The sequence below is a fragment of the Geotrypetes seraphini genome, chromosome 12 (assembly GCF_902459505.1).
Source record: "Geotrypetes seraphini chromosome 12, aGeoSer1.1, whole genome shotgun sequence".
Taxonomy (NCBI): domain Eukaryota; kingdom Metazoa; phylum Chordata; class Amphibia; order Gymnophiona; family Dermophiidae; genus Geotrypetes; species Geotrypetes seraphini.
In genome coordinates, this window is record NC_047095.1 from 72,522,464 (window position 1) to 72,549,369 (window position 26,906).

The following is a 26,906-nucleotide window of genomic DNA, read 5'->3' on the forward strand; positions in this document are numbered from 1 at the left end:
TATAATGTGATTGCAAGTAACACAGTTATGATCTTGCTTAATGGTTTGTGGGATACAGTGTGCTCCAAATAAATGTTTTTGATACAAGAGTTTTACAGACTGAAATTCCTTTTTATTTATAATTCTTTATTCATTTTTGTATGTTACAAGTGTATCAATTAAACTCATATAAAACTTAAAGATACACACTTGATTAACTCACATATTAGCATCAAATTTAACATTTCATTAGGAAATTAGTATTCTATAATGTTAAAATATTATGTAAGAAATCTAAATTTATATCATTCTTATTGAATATAATAATCCCCATCCCTCCCAATTCAATAATACATAAAATCATCTTTATTGTGAATTCATTCAAATATTGATATATTATGTAATAATCAAAAATAAAATCCCATCCCTTTTCCCCTCTAATCAAATATCTTATCATGGGAAAAGTTAATCATTCATTACAAAAATTACAATTTCTAGTGGAATTCTGTATGTCATATGTACAAAATGGAACTCACCATTGCAACGCAAAAAGGTTATGTGAGTAAATTTCAGAAAGTCTGGGGACCGTTAACAGACCGAAATTCCTGCTAATTTTAAGATAAGCTCCTTAGGAATTAGCCTCTGTGGAAATGACATCAGCTGTCCCGGACAAACTAGCTAGCTAGCAATGCCCCAAGGTGGCACTTGTACTTCAAAGACTGAATAAAAAGCCTATACTGTATTTTGCTTTCTCCCCGATCCTTTCACAATACTATAATAGTGTTATTTTAAAAGTATAAATTAAAACTAACTGGGGGCATTGGTCCTCATGGCTCTTCGTGATATATAGAAGGGTAATACTAGAGTAAATAGGGGAAACTTTGGAAGCTGCCTGATGATTTAGTGGAACTTGTTGACAAGGAGTATGGTAACCAGAAAACAGAACACCCACCTTGAACACATCGGAGAAGAAACCACAGCCAATTTTTTCACACGTGAAGTCATCAAGTCGTGTAAGTCTGGAAAAGGCACTAATCAAGGCTTTGTAGGATGAGGGACAAACCCTCCCCATTGGAGAAACATCATTTCCACCCCCATCAAAGTCTTCAAAGCGTGGCGGGAAACCAGCAATTGAATTACGTTTCTTGCGATCCATCTTCTGGAAAGGTTGCTTTCAAACCAAAGGCAGCTCATATTTCAACATCTTATTCCGTTGTCTTCTGGCTTCTATTGCTATTGGGTACAAAGAGATATCTTGACTTACTCTATCTCACTTTAGAGCATTTAATATACTGCTATTTGGCATACAAGAGCATCAGTACTTGGTAAAATTGAACTCAAACAGACTAAAAACCAAAACCAATAGACAAACAGTATATTTTAAAAACTGAACAAAGGTGAAACATACAAAAGAAAACAGTTTGCCAACGGTATAATGATGGGTGATTTCAATTACCAAAATACACCAAATAATGGATGAAGCAAAGCAAAGATACTTAGTGATCAGAGGACAGCAGGCCCAATAGTCTCACAGCTGGGCAACATCTGATGGAGCCTGGCACAGAGGCTTGCTAGCAAGCTGTCAGTAGAAGATTTTAGTAGTGCTATACCACATTAGAATACAACTCCAAGAGGAGGTGGAAGAGTATGCGAGACTATTTGCCCTGCTATCCTCAAGAACACCCGCTACAGATAACTTTGCTTTCTTCAAAGTCAAGCAGGCCTTCATGTTCTCACTAGGAATACCTAGCTACCAGGCTCAAAGAAAACAAGGCTAAGCAATAGGGACTCGAAACGTTAAGGTCTTTAATTTGATTACTTTAAATACAAATTAATTGATAAGATGCAGCCTGGATTAGAATAAAACTGGGCTATGGGCACACTTTGCAGCTTTGCAAGTCTTCTCTATGGAGGCTGATATTAAGTAGGCTGGTTGAGTAGTCAGGAAAGCAAAGATACAAATGGAAGAAAAAATAGCTGATATTTTAAAAAGTCTGGTCTCCCCGTTTTACCTTATCAGTGTTAGGAAGAAGTACAAAAGTAGCATTGTAAGACTCAAAAGTGAAGGGGAGAAATATGTAGAAGCTAATAAAGAAAAGGCTGAATTGCTTAACAAATATTACCCCCACCCGCCCCTAAATGTCGGAACGGTGAAGATCCTGAGCCACAAAGCCCTCCTCCCAGCCCCAAAGTGGCAGAAACAGGCAGCGGTCCTGAGCCGTGAACCTGCTTTATCTTCCCCACTGGTGATTTTTTTTTTTTTTGCTGGTTGCAAGTCCCTGTTAACTGAGACTCTACTACACATGACATTTGTGTTGTGTGTGACCAAGGTAGCATATGTATATACTTGGAAAACCAGGTAACCTTTTTCCTCCCCCCCCCCCAAAAAAAAAGGGGGAGAGTTTGACTCGAATCGTGGCAGTCCTTCAACACTACTGTGAGTGAGTAGCCTAGTGGTTAGAGCTGGTGCCTCAGTACCCCGAGGTTGTGAGTTCAATCCCAGCCTACTCCTTGTGATTTTGGGCAAGTCACTTACTGTATTTTTCACTCCATAAGATACACTTTTTTCCCCACCCAAAAGTGGGTGGAAATGTTGGTGCATCTTATACAGCGAAGATATACATTTTTTTACCCCCGTATCTTTTTACATGCTGCCCCCCCCTCCACGTCATACCTTTTTACATGCCGCTTATAGCCTGGTGGTCCAGCAGTGTATCGGCTGGCAGAGTGAGCTTTCCGCGCTCCTGCCTGGACCGGTGCTGCTTCCTGAATGGCTGCAGTCAGTTCTCACGGTACTTGCAAGAACTGACTGCAGCCATTCAGGAAGCCGCACCAGCCCAGGCAGGAGCACGGAAAGATCGCTCTGCCAGCCGATATACCGCTGGACTACAAGGCTATAAGCGGCATGTAAAAAGGTACAACGGGGGTGGGGTGGGGGGAAACATTCTTTTAAAAAGTTACGACGGGGGAGCAGCATGTAAAAAGGTACGATGGGGGAAATTTTTTTTTTTAAAAGATACGATGGGGGGGGGGGGGTGTTTTATGGGCGACATGCTTTATTTTTGTACTCTTTGAGAACTCCAGCAACGTGTTAGAGAAGCTTCAGGTGATATGCTGCTTGTGTTGGAGCACTATAAAAACTCCTATGTTATATAGGAGCTATGTGTGTGACATGCTGTGCATTTGCTTTGAGAATTGTTAGAAAGGTGTATGTTAGAGCAGCGGCCCGTGAGATATTTGAATGTCTCGATCATGTCCCCCCTCTCTCTGCGCTCCTAGAGCGAGTATAGCTGTAATTTGTCTAACCGTTCTTCGTATGGGAGATCCTTGAGTCCCGAGACCATCTGGATGGCCATTCTCTGAACCGACTCCAGTCTCAGCACATCCTTGCGATAATGCGGCCTCTAGAATTGCACACAGTATTCCAGGTGGGGCCTCACCATGGATCTATACAATGGCATAATGACTTCCAGCTTACGGCTGACGAAACCCCTGCGTATGCAACCTTTGATCTGTCTTGCCTTGGATGAAACTTGCTCCACCTGACTGGCAGCCTTCATGTCCTCACTGACGATCACCCCCAAGTCTCGTTCTGCTACCGTTCTAGTTAGGATCTCACCATTAAGGGTATACGTCTTGCATGGATTTTGGCTGCCTAGGTGCATAACTTTGCATTTTTTGGCATTGAAGCTGAGTTGCCAGGTCCTAGACCAGTGCTCTAGTAGGAGTAGGTCGTGCATCATGTTGTCGGGCATTGAATCTTCGTCCGTTGTGCATTTGCCCACTACATTACTTAGTTTGGCGTCATCGGCAAATAATGTTATTTTACCGCGAAGCCCTTCTGCCGTCTCTTATAAAGATGTTGAATAGGATCGGGCCCAAGACCGAGCCCTGTGGCACTCCACTGATCACTTCCATCATTTCGGAGGGGATGCCGTTCACCACTACTCTTTGAAGCCTGCCTCCAAGCCAGTTCCCAACCCATTTCGTCAATGTGTCACCTAATCCTATAGAACTCATCTTGCTCAGCAGCCTGCTGTGTGGTACGCTATTGAATGCTTTGCTAAATTCCAGGTACACGATGTCCAGCTTCCCCCCAACATCCAGCTTCCCCGTTACCCAGTCAAAGAAGCTGATCAGGTTGGATTGGCATAATCTCCCCTTAGTAAATCCATGTTGACAAGGATCCCGTAGATTCTCCTCATCCAGGATCTTATCCAACTGGTGTTTGATTAGAGTTTCCATTAGTTTGCTCACTATCGATGTTAGACTCACTGGTCTGTAGTTTGCCGTCTCCATCTTTGATCCTTTCTTGTGGAGTGGAATGACGTTAGCCGTCCTCCAGTCCAACGGGATGCTGCCTGTACTAAGGGAGAGGTTGAAGAGCGCTGACAGTGGCTCTGCCAAGACCTCACTTAACTCCCAAAGCACCCTGGGGTGTAGGTTGTCAGGCCCCATTGCCTTGTTAACCTTGAGCTTCGACAGCTCACCGTAGACACTGCTGGGGTAAACTCGAAGTTACTAAACGGGTCAACTGAGTCAGCCCTTGTCTGTAGCTGAGGGCCAAGCCCTGGCGCTTCTCGGGTGAAGACTGAGCAGAAGTATTCATTTAATAGTTGGGCTTTTTCGGAATCCTTTTCCACATAGTCTCCATCTGGTTTCCTAAGACGTACAAACCCGCCTGAGTTTTTACTTCTGTCCCTGATATACCTGAAGAAGGATTTATCTCTCTTCTGGATGTTTTTTGCCAGACACTCCTCCATGTGGAATTTAGCCTCCCTGACCGCTGTTTTGACGGCTTTTGACTTAGTCAGGTAGTCTGCTCTGGAGTCCTGTTTCCCCGATTGTTTGTAAGAGATGAATGCTTTTTTCTTCTCCTTGATGAGGTCTGAGATCTCCGCAGTGAATCACTGCAGCTTATTGTTCCTTCGCCGTTTACTTACTAATTTAACATAGCGGTTTGTCGCTTCCTGTATGGTGGCTTTCAAAGACGACCACATTTCTTCCACGCTATCAGTTTCTGCTTGGCTTTGTAGCGCCTGGTGAACAAAGGAACCCATGTCTTGGAAGTTTGTGTCCCTGAATTTGAGGACCTTAGTCAGCGTGGTAGATTTAGTGAAACCTTTCCTAAGATTAAACCATACCTTGTTGTGGTCACTGAAGGCCTTCCATGTCTTGGTGTAAGCAGAAACTGTGGACAACTTCTTAAATTTAAGAAGAATGTCAATAACCATAGCCGAATATCCTTTGTGTTCTAAGGCTGTACACTCATGAGCCATGGTGTAAAAAGCAAAGCGATCCAGATCCTCCATGACCACAAGAACTCACGGCAGTCAATCAGCTAGCGGCTCTACACAGGCAGCAAAAGGTTGCTCCCACTGCGGTTCACCACTGGGCCACCAGGAATTCTAAAAGTTATGTGGGGGAGGTGGGAAGGAGGTAAAGATTCTTAGAATTAGCTGGAACAGGGGCGGGAGGGATCCCTGCTGTCCTGGTCCCTCAGGGATTTAAAAGGTACACTAGGGAGGGGGAGGGAGGTAAAAGTTAGTAGAGTCAGCCGGGACATAAGGAAGAAATCCCTCCTGTCCCGGCAGGCCTCCTGAAACAGGTTTGTGGAGGGGAGGGGGTTCAGCACTGACATGAATATAAACCGATACCGCATTTTTGGCCATTTTTCTGGCCCAAAAATCTCCGTTTATTTGAGTATATATGGTACTAGTTTTTCTGGAAGGCTCTGCCTTTACTTAAATGGTGAAACTGACAGGTAAGTTTTACCAACACATCTCTAGGCTTTTTTTCCTGTTTTAGTTTCAATAAATATTAATTTTAATTGAGTCTACTTCCTAGAAACATAGAAACACGATGGCAGATAAAAGGTCAAATGGCCCATCTGTCTGCCCATCTGCAGTAACCATCATCTCTTCCTCTCTGAGATCCACGTGCCTATTCCAGGCTTTCTTGAAATCAGACATAGTGTGTCTCCACCACCTCTACCGGGAGACTGTACCACCCTTTCTGTAAAAAAGTATTTCCTTAGATTACTCCGGAGCCTATCACCTCTTAACTTAGAAACATAGAAACATAGAAAAAAGCAGCAGAAAAGGGCTATAGCCCACCAAATCTGCCCATTCCAAGTATCCCCTCCCCTGAATTTACTCCCTTAAAGATCCCACGTGAGTATCCCATTTTCTCTTAAAATCCGTCACACTGCTGGCCTTTATCACCTGGAGTGGGAGTCTGTTCCAATGATCCACTACTCTTTCGGTGAAGAAGTACTTCCTGGAGTCGCCATGAAACTTCCCTCCCCTGATTTTCAGCGGATGCCCTCTGGTGGTCGAGGGTCCCATGAGCCAGAAGATATCATCTTCTGACTCGATGCGTCCCGTGATGTACTTATATGTTTCAATCATATCTCCCCGTTCTCTTCTTTCCTCAAGTGAGTACAGCCGCAACTTTTTTAATCTTTCTTCATACGTGAGATCCTTGAGCCCCAAGACCATCCTGGTGGCCGTTCGCTGAACCGACTCGATCCTCAGCACGTCCTTTCGGTAGTGTGGTCTCCAAAACTGAACACAGTACTTCAAGTGAGGCTTCACCATGGCTCTGTACAATGGCATCATAACTTCAGGTCTCCTGCTGACGAAACCTCTGCGGATACACCCCATCAATTGTTTTGCCCTGGAGGAAGCCTTCTCCACTTGATTGGCAACCTTCATGTCCTCACTAATGATCACCCCTAGGTCGCGTTCCGCCGTGGTCCTAACCAAGGTCTCACCATTTAGTACATAAGTTCTAAGCGGGTTTCTCTTACCCAGGTGCATTATCTTGCATTTTTTAGCATTGAAGCCTAGCTGCCAAGTAGTTGACCATTGTTCCAGCAACAGTAGGTCGTGTGTCATATCAGGTAATAAGCTTTTGCCTACTATGTTGCAAAGTTTGGCGTCAGCGGCAAACAGTGATACCCTTCCTCTAAGTCCTTGCGTCATATCTCTTATGAATAAGTTAAATAGAATCGGGCCCAGGACCGAGCCCTGCGGCACTCCACTGATCACGTCCGATGCTTCGGATGGGGTACCGTTCACCATCACCTTCTGAAGTCTACCGCTCAGCCAATCCCCAACCCATCCTATGCCCTCTCATTCCAGATTTTTCTTTCAAATGAAAGACTTGACTTATGCGCATTTACATTACATAGGTATTTAAAAGTCTCTATCATATCTCCCCTCTCCCACCTTTCCTCCCAAAGCATACAGATTGAGATATTTAAGTCTGTCCCCATACACCTTATGATGAAGGCCACATACCATTTTAGTAGCCTTCCTCTGGACCAACTCCATCCTTTTTATATCTTTTTGAAGGTGCGGTCTCCAGAATTGTACACAATATCTCACAAGTCTTATACAGGGGCATCAATACCTCTGTTTCCCTACTGGCCGTGCCACTCCCTATGCAACCTTGCATCCTTCTAGCTTTAGCCGTCACCTTTTCAAACTATTTAGCCACCTTAAGATCATCTCATACAATCACACCCAAGTCCCACTCATCTGTCGTGCACATAAGTTCTTCACCCCCCTAAACTGTACTGTTCCCTCAGGTTTTGCAGTCCAAGTGCATGACCTTGCATTTCTTAGCATTAAATTTTAGCTGCCAAATATCAGACCATTCAAGCTTCGCCAGGTCTTTCTTCATGTTTACACCATCCGGCGTGTCTACTCTAATTTTAGTGATTTCAAGCTTTGGTCCTTCCTCTCCCCTTGGGATGCTCTAATCTCCTCAATTTCCAGGACAACATACCGGTTCTTCAGTTCAAGGGGGAGTCAGTACCAATCTTGCAGTATTCCGTAATCTAGAGTCCAGCTGCCTTCCCTCAGCACAACCTCTTCTTCCCCACTGCTGGAAGCTGGATGTCTCATGAACCATTTAATTGATGTACCTCTCATTCTCATGGATGCTTCTCATTCTGGTCACCTTCTCTCTCAGTTCTTTTACTTCCTTCATGAGGGATTCAAGCTCAAGACAGCTTGTACATGGAACTACTCCCTCTGCCTGGGTAACATTTTCTGTCTGCACAGAAACAGAAGTTGTAACCTGAGCAGCAGCTTTGGTGATATGTTTCCCAGCCATGCTGTGGTGCAGAAGTACTTAAACCTGGAATAAAAAAAAACAAACAAGAAAGGGCAGAAAAATCCTACCAAAGTAATGCCCTGTTCCTGGTTGGCTAGAGAGCCTATAAATCAAAAAGCTCTGCCTTGGTATGGATGGGAGGGAATTATACTAGAGCTTTGAAAAGAGAAGGCTGAGAGGGGACATGATTGAAACATTCAAGATATTGAAGGGAATTGACTTAGAGACAAGAGAGATTGTTCACCCTCTCCAAGGTTAAGCAAATGAGAAGGCACTCGCTAAAGTTAGAAGGGAAAAGATTCCATACAAATGTAAGGAAGTTCTTCTTCACCCAGAGAGTGGTGGAGGTCTGGAACGCTCTCTCAGAGGCTATTATAGGGGAAAGAACCCTTCAGGGATTCAAGACAAGGTTGGATAAGTTCCTACTGGTACATAACATACGTAAGTAAGGCTAGACTCAAATAGGGCACTGGTCTTTAACCTAAGAGCTGCCACGTGAGCAGACCACTGGTCTAACCCAGCAGCAGCAAATCTTATGTTCCTCAACAGCTATTGCCCTAAACCAGGGATCTCAAATTCCCTCCTTGAGGGCCGCAATCCAGTCGGGTTTTCAGGATTTCCCCAATGATTATGCACTGAAAGAAGGCATGCACATAGATCTCATGCATATTCATTGGGGAAATCCTGAAAACCCAACTGGATTGCAGCCCTCAAGGAGGGACTTTGAGATTCCTGCCCTAAACTGATGTTATGCCCTGAAATGCAACCTATATCATTATCTAGGCTAAAACACTGTTTTGTATTAAACCTTAAACACTCTAAAGGTCACTATTGTTTGACTTTTTTTTTTTTAGTTCAGCAAAATCAAAGAACTACAATATTACCTACTGAAATGTAAGTTTACCTTTCCCAAGTTTGAATACCACCAGGCAAGACAGTAGTTCACAGGTTGATGTGAAAACTATCTTTAATGCTGATCCTCTACAACCCCTCTCTTAGAACCAGGCTTACTGAGGGTTAGGCACTAGGCCAGCATGCCTCCCCTCAAGGGTCATCTGTAGAGTCTGATTTCTTAAGTATTCAGAACCATCAACAGTGTGTTTATATCCCCTTGAGACTCTGGGAATGTTATTAGAAGCTGCATTTTGATAGTCATCTACTCTAATCTGGTATTTATGAGTCGCACTATGCCTACAAAAGTTCAAGGTGACAGTTTATGGAGAACAGCTTGGTATAGTACAAGGATGCACAAGAGAGATACATTAAGGCCTCTGGGATTCTTTGGCGGTAGAGATTGTTGTACCATGCAGTTAAAAAGGTAGTTTGGTACAACTTAACGGTGCTGTGGGAATTAAATGAACATTTAGGAAAGGAATAAATACAAGCCAAGAAAGTTAATATGGTTCGATGAAAGTTGTAGATGAGGTAGATAAGAGTGTTACAGTCAACTAGTGGTTAGCTGAGTACTTGGTTCCATGGTAGTAATAGGATGAAAAGTTGAGCTTAGTTGCTGGTAGAGTTTGTGGGGTCAAAAGAAACATCTTTAGTTTCTTGGGGGTCAAATGTGGTCTAGCTTCCACACCAGAGAATGTGAACATTGAGTGGATGTATTTATATTTGGGTTTCTTGTGGGGAGGTTCATCTGTATCCTGTTGATATTTCTACATGAAGTGGACCAAGCCAAGAAGAATAGATGAATTAGTGGTACAGTGGAGTTTGTTGAGTATGTGGTGCATAATGCAGGATGCTTTGAGTTTTATTTGAGATGAGATGGGTAGCCAGTGAAGTTGTGCGAAGTAGTTGGAGATTTTCTTCAATTTGAATGCAAGCCTTGTCTTGCTTTGTATGAGCTGCAGTTTGCAGATAAGAGCAATGTTGATACCTATGTAAATGGAGTTGCAGTGATCTAGTTGAGACACGATCAGCATCTGAATGAGCAGGGCAAAGTGTTAAGGGAAGTATGGTCTGATGAGTCTTGTTGTCTCATAGTAAAAGATTTTCCTCCAGAGGTTGAAGATTTGTGGCTCTATTGATAGCATGGAGTCCAAAATACAGCCTAGAACTTTGGAGGATTTGTCTACTGCGCAGACTTTAGAAAATCCCTGAAAACGCGATTAACAAATTCTAAATTCCCATACCCAACTCTTCCTCGCCAAGACCCTCTTCCACACCTCGCCCCCCAATCCAAGGTCCAAAACTAACTTATACTTTCCATCTTGAATCTCATGTACTGACAAAATGCATCTTTACAGTAACCCACTTGTATCCCATGTACTGACAAAATGCATCTTTATAGTAAATCACTTGTATTGTAATCCACTTGTATCCCATGTACTGACTAAACGTATCTTTATTGTAAACCGCTTCGAACTTCACGGTATAGCGGTATATAAGAAATAAATTATTATTATTACTGCAAGGGTCTTTACCTGCTTGGAGAGTGATATTTGTCAGAGAAGTTGGTTGTGGGGTATGAAAGCAAAGAATTTTGGTGTTTGATTTAGCATTTAGTTTGTTGCTTGTTGTCCATGTTTGTATTCTATGTTGTCTGAAATTTTTTGGGCTGTATTAGATTGGTTGATAGTTGTTGGGTTGAGAAGGATGTCATCTGCATACAACAGTATGCATTCGTCACTGAATTTAATAAATTAAGAACATAAGAACTGCCATCTCCGGATCAGACCCATGGTCCATCTAGTCCGGCGATCCACACACGCGGAGGCCCTATCAGGTATATACCTGATGTAGTTTTAGTCACCCATAACCCTCTATGCCTCTCGTAAGGAGATGCGCATCTAATTTGCCTTTGAATCCTAACACAGTGGATTCCTTAATAACCTCCTTTGGGAGAGCATTCCAGGCGTCCACCACTCGCTGCGTGAAGCAGAACTTCCTGACATTTGTCCTGGACTTGTCCCCCCTTAGCTTCAAACCATGTCCTCTTGCCAAGTGAGCTCATAAAAAGATTAAATATAGAGGAGAGTGGAGAACCCTGGGGTACTCCACAGAAGGCCTTCCAGTTGTTGGAGAAAGTGTCATCTTTGACAAGGTATTCTCTTTTTAGGAGAAAATATTTAAACCAATTTAGAGTGGTATCTATCACGCCTATTTCAGAGAACTTTGTTAGGAGGAGGTGGTGATCTACTGAATCAAAGGCAGCAGAGATGTCAAATTGGAGACCTGCATGCCAGCCTATGTTTAGTAACTGTTTGATTTTGTTGTCAGGGTTAGATGCTTTGTGCTGTGCTACGGTCAGAACCCGAACTGGGAGGGATGCAAGCAGGAGTGTTGTTCAATGTATGTTGCAAGTTCCTGAATTGCTTCTGATAATTTCAGCTATACACAGCTGAAAGCAGTGCAACATGCAGAAAGTGAAAAATTATCAAAGTATCAACTGCAAGAGACAAGATTTTGGACCAACTATTGAGTCCCTTGGTATTTATAAAGAATGATTCTTTATGAAAACTTGTGCCTTAAGTGTCTGTGGTCATGCCTTCAGCTCTCACCCCTCCAGCACCGGACACACGCACAAACTGCACTGCCTCTAATGGTTACCTTACGTTCTGGAACGTTGCCCACCTCACTGCTGTAGCTTCATGCAAGTGCTTTCCTGCATCTGTACATAATCGTAAGGTGGAATGGAGAGGACAATCACGTACAGACACAGGAAAGCGCTTGTGAGGTTACAGCAGTGAGGTGGGCAATGTTCCAGAACACAACCGCTGGACACTTAAGGCACATGTTTTCCATAAAGAATCATTCTTTATAATAAAGAGGGCCTCAAAATAGTACCTGGCAGGCTGCATGCAGCCCCTGGGCTACAAATTTGAGACCACTATCTAACCCAATATCCCGCCTTCAGAGGTCAATCAAGTCACAACTACCTAGCAAAAACCCAAATAGTAACAGCATTCTATGCTACTAATCCATGTCTGTCAACAGCAGACTATGGACTTTTCCAAATTTTTTTTTTTAAGCTAGCTACATTAACTGCTTTTACCACATCCTCTAGCAATGCATTCTAGAGCTTAAGTATTCTCCAAGTGAAAAAATATTTCCTCCTATTGATTTTAGCAGTATTACTCTAACTTCAAGTGCCCCCTAGTCTCTGTAAATCTTGAAGTAAATAATTCACTTGGCAGAATGGTAGCAACATTACGGAATCCCAAATATTAACAACATTCCATGCTACTAATCCCACGGAAAACAGTGGCTTCCCCCAAGTCTGTCTCAATAACAGACCACAGACTTTTCCTCCAGGAAAATCCAAACCTTTCTTAAAACCACCTACATTAACCACTCTTACCACAGCCTCTGGCAACGCATTCCAGAGCTTAACTATTCTCCCAGTGAAAAATATTTCCCCTTATTGGTTTTAAAAAGTATCTCCTATAACTTCATTGAGTGTCCCCTAGTAATTTTTGACCGAGTGAAAAAAAACAAACAAACAAAAAAAACAATCCACTAGTGCCCGTTCTACTCCACTCAGGATTTTGTAGACTTCATCTCCCCTCAGCTGTCTCTTTTCCTAGCTGAAGAGCCCCAACCTTTTTAGTCTTTCCTCATACGAGAGGAGTTCTATCCCATTCATCATCTTGGTCGCTCTTCTTTGAACCTTTTCTAGTGCCGCTATATCTTTTTTGAGATAAGGAGACCAGAACTGAACACAATACTCAAAGTGAGGTCACACCATGGAGCGATAGAGGCATTATAACATTCTTAGTTTTGTTTACCATATTGTTTGGATCCCAGGCATCCATTATGGTTATTCATGATGGATATGGTCCTCATATACCATGTCCACTTTTTAAAGCTACTAGGAACTTTTCTGGAAAGTATCAAGAAAAATAGCCATAGCAACATCTAACAATTTTGGAAACAAAAAACAAACAACAACAACAAAGGTACCAAGCCAAGTAATGAAGGCCTAAATACAAATAGTGATTTAAAAATTGGCACAAAGCAGTTTTAGAGGGGGGGGTTCACATGGTCCCCACATGATATCAAAAGCCTTTACACCCTAGATAAGATTGTTAAGAATAACCAATTTTTGAGAAACTGAAGAGTACAGGAAAAGTGCAATCGTTTTGCTCTGGATAGGTGATGCACAACAGTTGCAGAGGGGAAACATGAAGCACATTATAAAGAGTTGTAAACCGAGTATTCCTGCATGGGCTCCAAGAATGACATTACTCACACATAGGGCTATTATATCCTGCTTGTCTTTTGGGAAGTATGGCCTTGGGCAAGTCATTTAACTTTCCAGTGGAATTACAAACAGCATCTATGGGATTTGAGGGTTTATATAGAAAAATCAGGCTTGTCCCATCTATCAAAGTAATAGATAAACCCCCTAGGTTAAAGTTAAAGCTGGCCTAAACTAACAGTGAGATAAAGGGGCTTTCTTAAAAGTTATGACAAATTAATGTTTAATAGCCCCTCATGTGAAATCCACCAATCTGAAACCATGCCTGGTAGATTAGCTCTTATCCCCCTCCCCCCCCCCCGTCTTTTTTCCAAACCAATAGCACAGATTTTGAAAGTATTCCAGCAATGACAGACTGCCAGAACCCTTCCTGCTTCTGCCATAGAGCTGTCACGAGTCCTAAAATGGAAGTTTAAAAATCTAAGACAACTTGTTGCTCGTGTACTGTTTGTTCCCTGCTTTGCAAACATTTTCTAGCAGATTATTTTAAGCCTTCTTTGTGTAAATGTTAGAAGTTTGGAGCCAAGGTGTACCTCTGGCAATGGTTGGCTGTCATTCATTTACAATAGCAGCAAAGTAGCAAGGTTCTATAGTTCTAAGAAACTGGTGCAGAAGGAGGAGTCTCACTGCTCCAGTTTGGAAATCACTTCTTACACCACAGTCTGCAAGAACACACTGTACAAGAACAAGCTCAAGCAGTAAAGAAAAAGGTCGCCTAAAACTGGAAGGCTTCTCCATGAAAGAATCATGACAACACACCCCAAAAATTAGAGGAGAGGAAGGAAAAAAAAGCCCTTTTGTAAGTGTGAACCACACAGAAAAAGCAGTATATCAAGTCCCATCCATCCTTCTAGAAACAAAACTGCAGGACAAGAGACGGGCTTTCAGCCTTTACCAGCACTTCCTCCATCCTGCCGAGTAGTGAAACACTTTTCCCCTTAATTCTCACCAAGAGATAAATGGGACACGTCCTTTGACAGCATTTTTGGCAACCAAAACGACATTTGATAAAATCTAGCTACGGAACAAATTTCCCCAAAAAGCTCCAGCAAGAATCTGCTTCTTTATCAGACGGCATGAGACCTGCAATGAAAGGCAAGCTATTCAAACAAGAAATAGGCATGGGTACATGAAGACTAAGGATGAGAAAGAAGATTTCAGTAACTTCAATCTATAAATGCAGATGACAGGCATCTCTTTAGTCCAAAGTTTGTTTCTATTGTGGTGATACCCAAGTCTAAGGAAGCATTTCTTTACCGAGAGGGTGGTATATGTACAAAATGGCTTCCCAGTGGATGTTATGGGGGCCAGGACTGTATCTGAATTAAAAGAAAAGCATGTGACAAGCACAGAGGATCTCTGAAGGAGGGAGAGAAAAGTACTTAAATCTTAGATGATGGTGTGGATGGGTAGAATAGATAAGCCAAATGGTCTGTACATCTGAGGGGGATGGGAAAGAGCAGATGGGGGAACTAAATAGGTCTCAATATGGGGTGCTGAAAACTTCTCAATCCAACCAACTTCCTAAATTTGAGTGTTATTTTGCCACTGTAGCTGAAAAGTGTGTTATTTTATTTTGCAAAGTGCCAATCTGCATAATCGTAATGCTATATTTTGACATTGTTTCAGATCATTGATTGAACCATGTCAACAAAAAGTGTGGAAATTTTTTAAGTTCCTATTCCTGAAGAAGACGACCCCAAAGGAAATCCATGAATTATGATGCAAACACCGAGTGACAAATGCCCATCATTGAAGAAATGGTGTGCAAACTTTCAGTGTGGAGACTTTCAGATCAAACATGCAGCAAGATCTGGGAGGTCTGAAGTTGTTAACCACGTCCAAGTCCACATTTTGGTAATTGATGAGACACTACAGATATTCAGGAACATGTTGTGTGTATAATTTATGAGCAGCTTGGTATGCAGAAGCTATCAGCCAAGTGGGTGCCCAAATGTTTGAAGGCTGACAAGAAACAATGTCATGTGGACACTTCCAAGTTCATTTTGCAGCATTTTCAGCAAGCTGGTGCCAACGATTTGGAACAACTAATTACTGTGATGAAACATGGTTCCACCACTATGGTCCTGAGAGAAAACAACAGTCCATGCAATGGCAGCACTCAGGTTCTCCAAAGCCAAAGAAATTCAAGAAACAAAAGTCAGCAAGAAAGGTCATAGCCTCAGTGTTCTTGGATCAGGAAATAGTTAACATAGAACTAGGAAGGTGTTGTAATGACCGACTATCTTTCGAGGGGCCTGCAACTTGCTGTGCCGATTAGAAGAGGCACTGAAAGAAAAAAGGAAAGGGAAGCTGCAGAAAGATGTTCTATTTGCCAGCAAGGCACCTGCTCACAAGGTTGGTAAAAAAAAAAAAAAATGGATGTTTTGACAACGTTGGAGTTTTAGTGCATAGACCATCCACCCTACTCACTAGATCTTGCTCCATCTGACTATTTTCTGTTTCTAAACCTTATAAAGAGTTTGAAAGAGCGACAATTTTTGAGTGATTCAGAGGTGATTGAAATACTGCTGCAAAGTATTTTTGGAAGGATGGAAGAGCTTACAAAATGTCGGACATGATGTGCGAAGTGTTGAACTTAGGGGTGAATAAGTTTCATGTCTTCAAATCATTCCCTTCTTAGTTGAACTGAGAATGTTTCAGCAGCCCCTCATAGAGTACCAAGTCAAAGGATGGGGGGAAGTACTAACTAGTTTGTAGGGGGGCTGGAGCTGTAAAAGGCCAAAAGACCCTTCAAACCAATCTCCAGTTTCAAGTTATTTCTAAATGAAGAACAAGCACCAAGATAATTCAGGCCAAGGTCTGTGTATAAGTTGCAAGTTTTAAACTAAGGTACTTTGATGTTGTCCTTCCTGTAAATAAAATGAATGCAACTACTGTACTTAGATCTAGAAGGTGGAGTTTTTTTGTGTTTTGGAAACCACCTGAAAGTACTTATCTACAAAATAGGCAACCCTTCCAGACTGGACTACAAAACAAAACATGTATCTCGCTCCCCAAGATAGGCAAATCAGAGTGTAAGACACAGGAAGAAGCGACAACTTTCCAGTAAAAAGTTTAACACAAAAAGAAACCCTGGTCAAGTAGAACTACAATTAGAATTATTCAAGATAGATCAGAAATAAGCAAGTTGTATGGGAATGGAAACTGAAGAAGGGCTTCTTTTTGGTTTTATTCCTGTTTAATTCTATATTATAGAATAGCATAATTCAACCAATCCTTCAGCCTAATCATTAACCCCAAAGAATGAGGTGTGCCTCAAACAGAAATCATGCATGATTAATTTGAACATATAGAGAAACCCCTTCTAAAAAGGAACCTGGTGTCACCCAGCAAACCCTAAAATATACATATACCAAACTTGCCTATCAAAGCAACATTAACACCAGAACCAAAACCAGCAAATGTCTGCCTACAAGAACAGGCAATATGATCCAGAACATCAACACACCTCTTATTGAGGTACAGACACAAGCAAACATGATGAACTGCTAGATTCCTGCACACTCATAGAATATCAGACCTCAGTCACATATACAACAAAAACAGGCAACCATCCGATACAAAATAACATAACATAAAACTTTATTTACATACCAGGAGTGCCTTTCGGTTCAAGGCGGTTTACATAAAAATGGCTAAGAGTCAGCCATATAAAAACACATTAAAGAAGAAGAGAACTGAAACTGGATGATTGCAGAGAGGGAATTAAGAGGTCCTAACCAAGAAGGGAGGTTAATAAATACGGTAAGTAAGGAAATTCATAGTCCGAGAGTAGCAACATGGGAGTCGGATTAATGGAGTCAAGAGTTTTTCTGGGAATTTAAGGTGGATCGGTTTTGGAGAAGAGGTGCGTTCTGAGGAGCTTTTTGAAGTGATTAGACTAAAACCTGAACCCATGCAGGTCTAAACTTGCTCTCAAATTAATTTAGAAGGGACACAACTCTCTCTTTGCATCAGGTCCCTTTGCTTTGAAGTGTCTTCTTGTTTCTTGCTGACAGGGAGAGATATGATTGTTCAGAAGCTTGAATTCATAAGCACATCTCTCTTAAAAATATAACCTTTGGGGTCTCACAGGGGTCTTCACCTACATTTTCATGAAGGTCTTACTCCTGATTCTCCCTCATTTTAAATTGAGGAAAAGACTACCCAGTCTTTCATTGCTTTTAACTATTATTTGACAGTTTTAAAGAACGTATTATGTGAATCAAATCTTGTGCATTTCAAGATGATGTTATCAGCTGTACTATAATCCGATACATCCTGTCTCCAGTCATAGTACCTTGCTAGAATTATATGATCCAATGTCAACATTAAATTATGTATCTTGAAGACTTTATGAATTATATTTTATGCTATTTAAGGGGCTATTTTTGGAGGGAGAAGGATACAGTTCATTGAATTTCAATATTTTCTTTTACTGAAAAGCACTAATATGGTGAAAGCAGCATATCAAATATAATTGGATATGAAAGAAATTCATTTCCTCCTGTACATTGCAAAATTCAAAGATAATTAAGAGCTACACATTTCCTATAGTTCACAGAAAAACTATCATCCTGGGGAAAGGAGAAAACCCAGCAGCAGTAGCACAAAAAAAAATTACCTGAACAAGGATATAGACAAAACTGGAACCTGGAAGTTTATCTTTACAATTGATCTCTGGGTAAATTATTTGTTTACTCTTGGTCAGAGTCCTTTTTACATGTCTTCTGAATATATTACTTTGGCAACACCTGAAAAATTGTTCTATGGATAGTTACATGAACATAGATACAGGAGTAGAAGTTGATGAATTGTGAGTAGTGAATGCAGGATGGGGAGGGGGGGGAGTGGTGTGCAAGATGATAGAACCATTAACAGAAAGATAAAAAAAGAGGAGGGTTGGTGGGCAGGGCAATAAAAAGTTGAGTGTTGGATGAAGGCGGCATGGTGAATGGGTGGATTGGAGTGAGGGGTGTAGTGAACTGTGGTAAGAGTGACAAGGAGGAGGGTGGGTGGTAAGTAGAGGTAGACTGGGAGTGAGGTAAATTGGGGTAGGAGTAGGATAAAGGGGGAGAGTGGGTGGTAAGTATCAAGTTTTATTTAAAGTTTGATTCAATCGCTTATCAGGACTTGTAAACGAATTAAAAGTAAGAAAAAAGAGAAATAAAACAAACATCAATGCAAAATGATTATTATAACAAATGTTAAAACACTTAGATACAACGAGTAAAAGTTAACTAACATGAGAAGTAGAGGTCGACTAGGCGTGTAGGGAACTGGAACAAGAGTGGGTGAGTGGGGGGTGTCAAGTTTCAAGGGGAGGGGGAGTGTCAGATTTCAAAGGGGGGAGGGAAGTGTCAAGTTTCAAGGGGGAGGGGGTGGGGAGTGTCAGATTTCAAGGGTGGGAGGGAAGTGTCAAGTTTCAAGGGGGGAAGGGGGGGAGTGGCAGACTGGGGGATGGTCGTCAGGCGATGTTGACAGTTGCTCGGTGGGGGAGTGGCAAGGGGGGAGGGTCGTTCACACAGACCGAGGCGGGGAGGCCACGGGGATCACTTACGTTACCGGCGCTCAGGTCGGGAGTTGGCGGCGCGAGCTCCCTCCCCTCCAAGTGCCGCGACTCAGTTCACGAGCCGCGCGCGCGAGCCCACAAAGCGCTTCCACCAATCGCAAGCGCCGCTGCTCCAGGACCTGCGCTCGAGCAATCGCTCGCGAAGCGCCAGGCGCTGACAGGCTCGCTCCAACATCAAAGTACTGTATTGTTTTTTTTGTCAACTATCAATTAAGGCAGCCAATAAGAAATTAGGACAAGAAGGTCATGACGTCCTTACAACCAATAGGAAGTTCGAGCGAAACTCTCCTCCAGCAGAAAGCTCTGTCCTATTAGTGGCGACGCCTGTTCCCTTTTATTACGAAGTGGGATGAACTCGAGAGCAAATGGCCAATGAATGGAAAGCGTCAGCATTAGCGACGTTCGATTGATCGCCATCTAGACAAATCACAAGGCGGAATGGCTAGCGTTCTAAACATTAGGCGGGAAGTGGAACTGTACAGGCGTGTTAGCACGCGCTCTCCTGTCGCAACTTAGAGTTTGGTTGTTAACAGCGTATACTAATTAGCGCAGACCTTGTAATAGGTTTTCGGTAGCTTCCGTTTATATAATAGCCAAGAAGCCCTTTTAGAAGCATGCAATAACTTAACCCAAAGGTAATGCATTAAAAAGGAAAAACTCACCCGCGTCTGACTGAGGTGCCGGTGCTGCTGCCGTAGGAACGGAAGTGTGCGCGAGGCGGAACCGGGCGGAAGAGCAAACAGCTGACAGGCAAGGCCCGCCGTGCGCCCGATTAATACCCCTCCATCCCGGAAGTAGGCACGTGCCTGCTCCAGGGCAGCTGCTTGGGACCAGCGGAAGCAACTGCGCTAGCCTCTGAACTCACTTCCGGGTCGCGGGACCAGGGAGTGACGTCAGAGGGAAAGTCCGGGTGTGAAGAGGCACCGTTTGGGTAAAGGCAGCAGCCCTTCCCCCTCTGACCTGTCTGCAATTGCAATGACCTAGCAGATGTGGATTTCTATTCTGCTAATTACAAAATAATACTTTAGACTATTTCTAGAACAGAAAACAAGCAGTTATAGAAAAAAAAAGATCAGAGCAGCTTGACTGACTGTTAAGGTCTGGTTTGAGGAAGTAAAATCAAATGTTGCAACAGTCATGGAGCTTAGCCTTGTAAGATTCATAAAACTAAACAGATAGGGAAAAATGTAAAGCACTTAGGCTATGAGTGGCATGTAAATAAAAAAATTAACATAACCCTGCCCACAACTGGTAGTCAATATCATTTTATTACGAACAGCGTTACGCCTTAAAATTTACTAGCATAGCATAAAAATGTTTCTCAGTCTCTTTTGTCACTGTTACCCCATAATTGTCATTTTTATTATAAGGGAGATCCACTTCATAAAATAGAGTGCCAAATTTCAATAACAAACCAAATGTTTTCTCTTAACTATGTACTTAAAATATAGTGAAGTGATCAGACCACCACTCAGTTAGTCCCACTGGTAACCACTGCTTGATTACGCGGCTTTGTAAAAGGGAGGGTTAGTAAATAAGTTTTTGGTGCATTACATGTAAACATTATTATAGTAATTAACTTCAGTTAAAATATAGAATTGAATTAAAAGATTACATTTATTCAGAATTAAAATAACCTCTAATTCTTCAAAGATTTTCTTGGCTTCCAAAACATTTTCCTAATCAGATCAGTCATCTGTGGATCCATAGTTAATAATGGGTCAAGAAGCATTCCTAACACTCACAGATGTTTCAAATGAGGACATTAAGATTTGTTCCTTTTTTTATTATTTCTGAATGTGACCTCGATTGGCCACCATGAAGACAGGCTATTGGGCAAGATGGACCATTGATCTGACCCAGTATAGCTATTCTTATGTTATTATTAACAAATATCTAATTTAGGGACCCTTTTACTAAAGCTTAGCGTGCTCTAACAGAATTAGTGCATGCCAAATGCTAAGAAGCCCGTAGGCCAGGGATAGGGAACTTCGGTCCTCAAAAGCCGTATTCCAGTCGGGTTTTCAGGATTTCCCCAATGAATATGCATGAGATCTATTTGCATGCACTGCTTTCAATACATATTCATTGGGGAAATCCTGAAAACCCGACTAGAATACAGCTCTCGAGGACCAGAGTTCCCTACCCCTGCCATAGGCATAAAATTGGTTTCTTAGCATTTACAATGGAGAAAAAGTGGGGAGGGAACTGTACACATCAACCTGAGATAGAATTAAGCTTGGTTATTGAATACAGCATACATATATGGGAGAATGTAGAACTATATATAAAAACAACAGTCTAACTTGAATATCCACTCAGACCCGACACGATCTGAAGCCTGCATCAGCGGTGTAAGTAACAATCTAGAGAAATACATATACGGTACATAATATTACAATCAAAAAAAAGTAAAATAAAAGGATACCTTAATGTCTGGTTTTAGTCCATCTTTATATTTATATCCCTGCAATTTATATTTTTGATCTGTCTGTTTTTAGTTGTCCATTAAGGTATCCTTTCATTTTATGTTACTTCTTTTTGATTGTAATATTATGTACCGTATATGTATTTCTCTAGATTGTTACTTACACCGCTGACGCAGGCTTCAGTTTTGAGGATGAAACACGGACCGTGTCGGGTCTGAGTGGATATTCAAGAAAAACTTGTTTTTATATATAGTTCTTCTTCATTCTCCCATATATGTATGCTGTATTCAATAAACAAGCTTAATTCTATCTCAGGTTGATGTGTACGGTTCCATCCCCACTTTTTCTCCATTGTGCACTTACCATGGGGTTGTTTATCTTGTTTTTGGGGATTTTTCTCAGCATTTACAACATGCTAAATTCCGTTAGTGCACGCTAAACTTTAGTAAAAGGGCCCGTAGATAATTCTTTTCCTAAGAAACTTAGGCAGATATTAAACAGTGTTGGCGATGATGATCATCATTGTGGAGCTCTCCTATCCATATGCCATGATTTTAGACTGTTTCTCCATTCACTTTGATTGTATTAAGTTCTGCTAGATAGATTTCTTTGCCAGTCTCAGTCTTGCCTACAAGTCCTATTTCACTTAACGGGAAAAGGAACAGGATTTGTATGCTGTCTTTTTGTATTATAGCAAACCACACAGAAGCAGAAGGTCAAAACAATTTTCACTTCTTTAGTTAGAGCATTAGCTCTTAACTCGTGGACCTCAGTAGTGCCATTCCATGCTATTAAACTTTAAGCATGCAAGACCCCTGATCGTCATTGGTCCCATGTAATTATAATCATTTTTTATAGTAGTTTTTACTTTCAATTTATAATATATTTAGAAAATAACTTATCTTTTCGCTACGCGGGTGGGGGTACGCACTCCGACGTAGACTACGTTTCGCCCTTTCGGGCTGTATCAAGGAATCCCCCTGCAGAATGTTAGAAATAATAGTATCATTATAATGTCATTTTATTATAGTATATTGCACTTTAGTAACATTTAACATAGCTCTAAGTTACCTCAAATATTCCAGCTCATGCTCCCCGCGTCTGGTTTACAAACAGGAAACATGGCCGCGGCGTTCACAGCTTTAAATCTCCTAACTACTCCCTAAACGTGATGACATCAGACTTAACGTAAAAACGCCCCCCTGTTCTTATTTAGCCTCATATTAAAGTCGCCCATTCTATTTCAGCATTCAAACCAGCGGGAATTACTGAATTTAAAGAAAAAATCCATTTTTGTTCCCTATAGTTTAATTTGCTTTTAGAGTCGCCCCCTTCCCATCCCACATGAACCTGATCTATAACCCTCCATCTTAGATCCATAATATTATGATTATTATCCCTCCAGTGTTGTACAAGGGGTGCCTCAAGATTACCAGTATTTATGCGAGATTTGTGCTCGGTCAGGCGAACACTAATCTTCCGACTAGTCCTTCCAATATACAAAAGTTGACATGGGCATTGTATCATATACACGACCATTGAGCTTTGACAGGAGGTGTTAGAAAAAGCACGATATGTTTTATTCGTCCCAGGATGTCTCCAGGAAGGACCAGTAATGGCATATTCACACCATTGGCAGTCATTGCATGTTGAATGTTCAAACATAGAAGATTCTTCTCTTATTTTAATCTCAAACTTATGTTGGGATAAAATCTCTCCTACAGTTCTCCCTCTTCTATATGAAGCAATAGGGAGATTTTGAAACTGAGGGTTAAGTTGTAAAATTGACCAGTGACGTTTCACAATCTCAAAAAAAGAAGTACTCAAGGTAGTATAAGGAAGCACCATAATAATACGGTCTTCTTGAGTATCAGTCTGTTGATCCCTATCCCTAAGTAAAAGGGCCCGTTGGGCAAATTTAGCTCTTAAATAAGCTTTACGAATGGCTTTTTTGGGATAACCCCTTTTGAAAAAACGTTCACCTAAAATCTTAGACTGCTTTTCAAACTCCTCCTGAAATGAACAAAGCTTTCTAATTCGCAAAAATTGACTGGTAGGAATGTTAAATTTTAGAAAATATGGATGAAAACTAGTAAAGTGGAGAAAATGATTTTTGTCTACTTCTTTCCTATATAGGGTAGTATATATTTGATGGTTTATATCTCTCTTTATTAGTATATCCAAAAATGGAATATTTTCATGATGATGGGTCATAGTAAAAGATAAATGAGGGTTAAGGGAGTTAAGCCAACTCAAAAATACTTGCAACTCGGATTCAGATCCGTCCCAAAAAATCAGAATGTCGTCTAGATATCTTTTCCACAGAAGGACATGTTTAAAGTTTTGAGCAGGATATACTTGCTGTTGTTCAAATTTTTCAACATAGAGACTTGCCACAGAGGGTGCCAGAGTCGCTCCCATCGCGACACCCTGTATCTGATTGTAGAATTCTCCCTTATACCAGAAATAATTCTGGTTTATCACCAGGCGAGCAAGTTTCATCAGCCAGTCCTTATTAAAACGGCCCAAGTCTTTCCTTGCAAGAACCTCCTGTATAACTTCCAAAGCGGCATCCTGGGGGATACAGGTATAAAGAGAAGAAACATCTAAAGTCACAAAAAATGTGACCTTCCTAGTATCCCTCATTTCATCCAGGATCCGTAACAAATGAGCTGAATCTCTTATATATGAAGCGATGTTCAAAACTTCAGATCTCAGGAAGTAGTCTATAAATTTTGACAGGGGCTCCAACACTGAAAATTTAGTGGAAACAATTGGGCGGCCTGGAGGGGACTGGAGCCTTTTGTGCACTTTAGGAAGCATATAGATTTTAGGAGTTACTGGGCAAGTCTCAATGAGAAAAGCAGATTCCTTCTGGGTAATAAATTTATTCTGAAGACCTTCTTTGACAAGTTGTTCAATATCAGATTTCAAAACTTCCGTCGGATCCCTAGATAGCTTCTGATAGGCTTTCTCATCTGCTAGTTGTCGGCAGACCTCCACATCATAGGATTCTCTGTCCTGTATGGTGATTGCTCCACCCTTATCAGCTCTCATGATCATAATATTGGTATTATCTTGGAGCTCTTTCAGCGCTATCCCCAAATTTTTAGAAAGATTATATTTCCTTCTTTGAGAATAATATTGTCGTTCCAAAATTTCGAGATCCTGCAATACAAGATCCCTAAACGTAAGGAGAAAAGGTTTAGGGGCTTCACTCGGACACCATTTAGACGGTCTCTTCAGAATCGACATATCAATATTACAGGGATGTTCATCAAAAAATACCTTCAATTGAAGCTTTCTAAAGAACCTAAAGAAGGCTATTCTCATTTTGAAAGGGTTATAATCAACTGTAGGAACAAATCCCAATCCGAATTGTAACACCTGCGTTTGAATGTCCGAAAGAGAGACAGACGAAAGATTAATAATCAATGCCTCTGAAATTGTTTCGATCGTAGATTTGGACCTATCTGGTCCCGAGGTTTCTGGGGTAGTTTCCCCCTCCCTTTGGGTATCTCGTTTATTTTTATAGATGAAGTCGAGTAATCTTCAGTACTTGACTGGATACTAGATCCTCCAGTTGTTTCTCCACTACTACCTTCTGAGCTGGCTGAGGATCCATCAAAAGCCACCTTCCTAGCGTTAACATCATTGGCAGATGGGCGCGAAATACCTCTATTCTTATTCCCCGCAGGTTTCTTCATCCAGGAATAGACCCTATCATATTTATAGTCGCGCTCATCTCTCTGGAACTTTTTGATTTTATTAATTCGCAATGACTCCTTGAAATTAGAGATCATCTCATCAAGATTTTTACGTTTCAATGTTAACTCTTCATCAGCTTGTTGTTCTTGTGAAATCATATTCTCTATGTGTTTAATCTGCTCACGAAGCTCATTTTCCACATTTGAAGTGGTTTCAATAAGTAAGATCATCAGATCTCGACTGCATCGATTAGGGAGTAGTTAGGAGATTTAAAGCTGTGAACGCCGCGGCCATGTTTCCTGTTTGTAAACCAGACGCGGGGAGCATGAGCTGGAATATTTGAGGTAACTTAGAGCTATGTTAAATGTTACTAAAGTGCAATATACTATAATAAAATGACATTATAATGATACTATTATTTCTAACATTCTGCAGGGGGATTCCTTGATACAGCCCGAAAGGGCGAAACGTAGTCTACGTCGGAGTGCGTACCCCCACCCGCGTAGCGAAAAGATAAGTTATTTTCTAAATATATTATAAATTGAAAGTAAAAACTACTATAAAAAATGATTATAATTACATGGGACCAATGACGATCAGGGGTCTTGCATGCTTAAAGTTTAATAGCATGGAATGGCACTACTGAGGTCCACGAGTTAAGAGCTAATGCTCTAACTAAAGAAGTGAAAATTGTTTTGACCTTCTGCTTCTGTGTGGTTTGCTATAATTGATTTCGGAAGGCTTTAAGAATATTATAGCCACAGCGAAATTGTTTGACAAAAGAAATATGGCTCATAAAACTAGCTTCGAAGGTTACTCTGAAGAACAGTTCCAACAGATTCTACTTAGACCATGTCTGTTGGAAGATGGTGGAGGAGAAATAGTGATGACTAGCTCCTGGGCTGATCTGGAGAATGTTTGGAAAAGGTTAATTCGTGCTGAATTGCACGAAAGTACACTTGTACAATATCTTCGTAAAAGTATGATCCCGAGAGGTCTTCGAGTCTTAAAAGAACCTAAAACCTTTACCATGGACAAATTGTTCATGGATAAGTGGACTGGAATTCTCAATCGATGCAGTCGAGATCTGATGATCTTACTTATTGAAACCACTTCAAATGTGGAAAATGAGCTTCGTGAGCAGATTAAACACATAGAGAATATGATTTCACAAGAACAACAAGCTGATGAAGAGTTAACATTGAAACGTAAAAATCTTGATGAGATGATCTCTAATTTCAAGGAGTCATTGCGAATTAATAAAATCAAAAAGTTCCAGAGAGATGAGCGCGACTATAAATATGATAGGGTCTATTCCTGGATGAAGAAACCTGCGGGGAATAAGAATAGAGGTATTTCGCGCCCATCTGCCAATGATGTTAACGCTAGGAAGGTGGCTTTTGATGGATCCTCAGCCAGCTCAGAAGGTAGTAGTGGAGAAACAACTGGAGGATCTAGTATCCAGTCAAGTACTGAAGATTACTCGACTTCATCTATAAAAATAAACGAGATACCCAAAGGGAGGGGGAAACTACCCCAGAAACCTCGGGACCAGATAGGTCCAAATCTACGATCGAAACAATTTCAGAGGCATTGATTATTAATCTTTCGTCTGTCTCTCTTTCGGACATTCAAACGCAGGTGTTACAATTCGGATTGGGATTTGTTCCTACAGTTGATTATAACCCTTTCAAAATGAGAATAGCCTTCTTTAGGTTCTTTAGAAAGCTTCAATTGAAGGTATTTTTTGATGAACATCCCTGTAATATTGATATGTCGATTCTGAAGAGACCGTCTAAATGGTGTCCGAGTGAAGCCCCTAAACCTTTTCTCCTTACGTTTAGGGATCTTGTATTGCAGGATCTCGAAATTTTGGAACGACAAT

General features: G+C 41.3%; 1 protein-coding gene across 5 annotated transcripts in view; it reads right to left on the reverse strand.

Moving 5' to 3' along the window:
• Window positions 1-19,698, reverse strand: part of TESK2 (testis associated actin remodelling kinase 2) — a 146,776-nt gene extending 127,078 nt beyond the window's left edge. For 2 of the 5 annotated variants that reach the window (XM_033916665.1, XM_033916660.1), the window contains exons 1-2: window positions 19,547-19,698; window positions 932-1,212 (exon numbers count right to left, since the gene is read on the reverse strand). In XM_033916665.1, coding sequence (XP_033772556.1) covers window positions 932-1,135 — 204 coding nt within the window. In that variant the 5' untranslated portion in view covers window positions 1,136-1,212; window positions 19,547-19,698. Of the gene's footprint in view, window positions 1-931; window positions 1,213-17,936; window positions 18,067-18,872; window positions 19,008-19,143; window positions 19,282-19,546 lie in introns of those variants that run through there. The other 3 variants (XM_033916663.1, XM_033916662.1, XM_033916664.1) reach the window with 3 other exon arrangements.
• Between the last annotated feature and the right edge of the window lie 7,208 nt (window positions 19,699-26,906).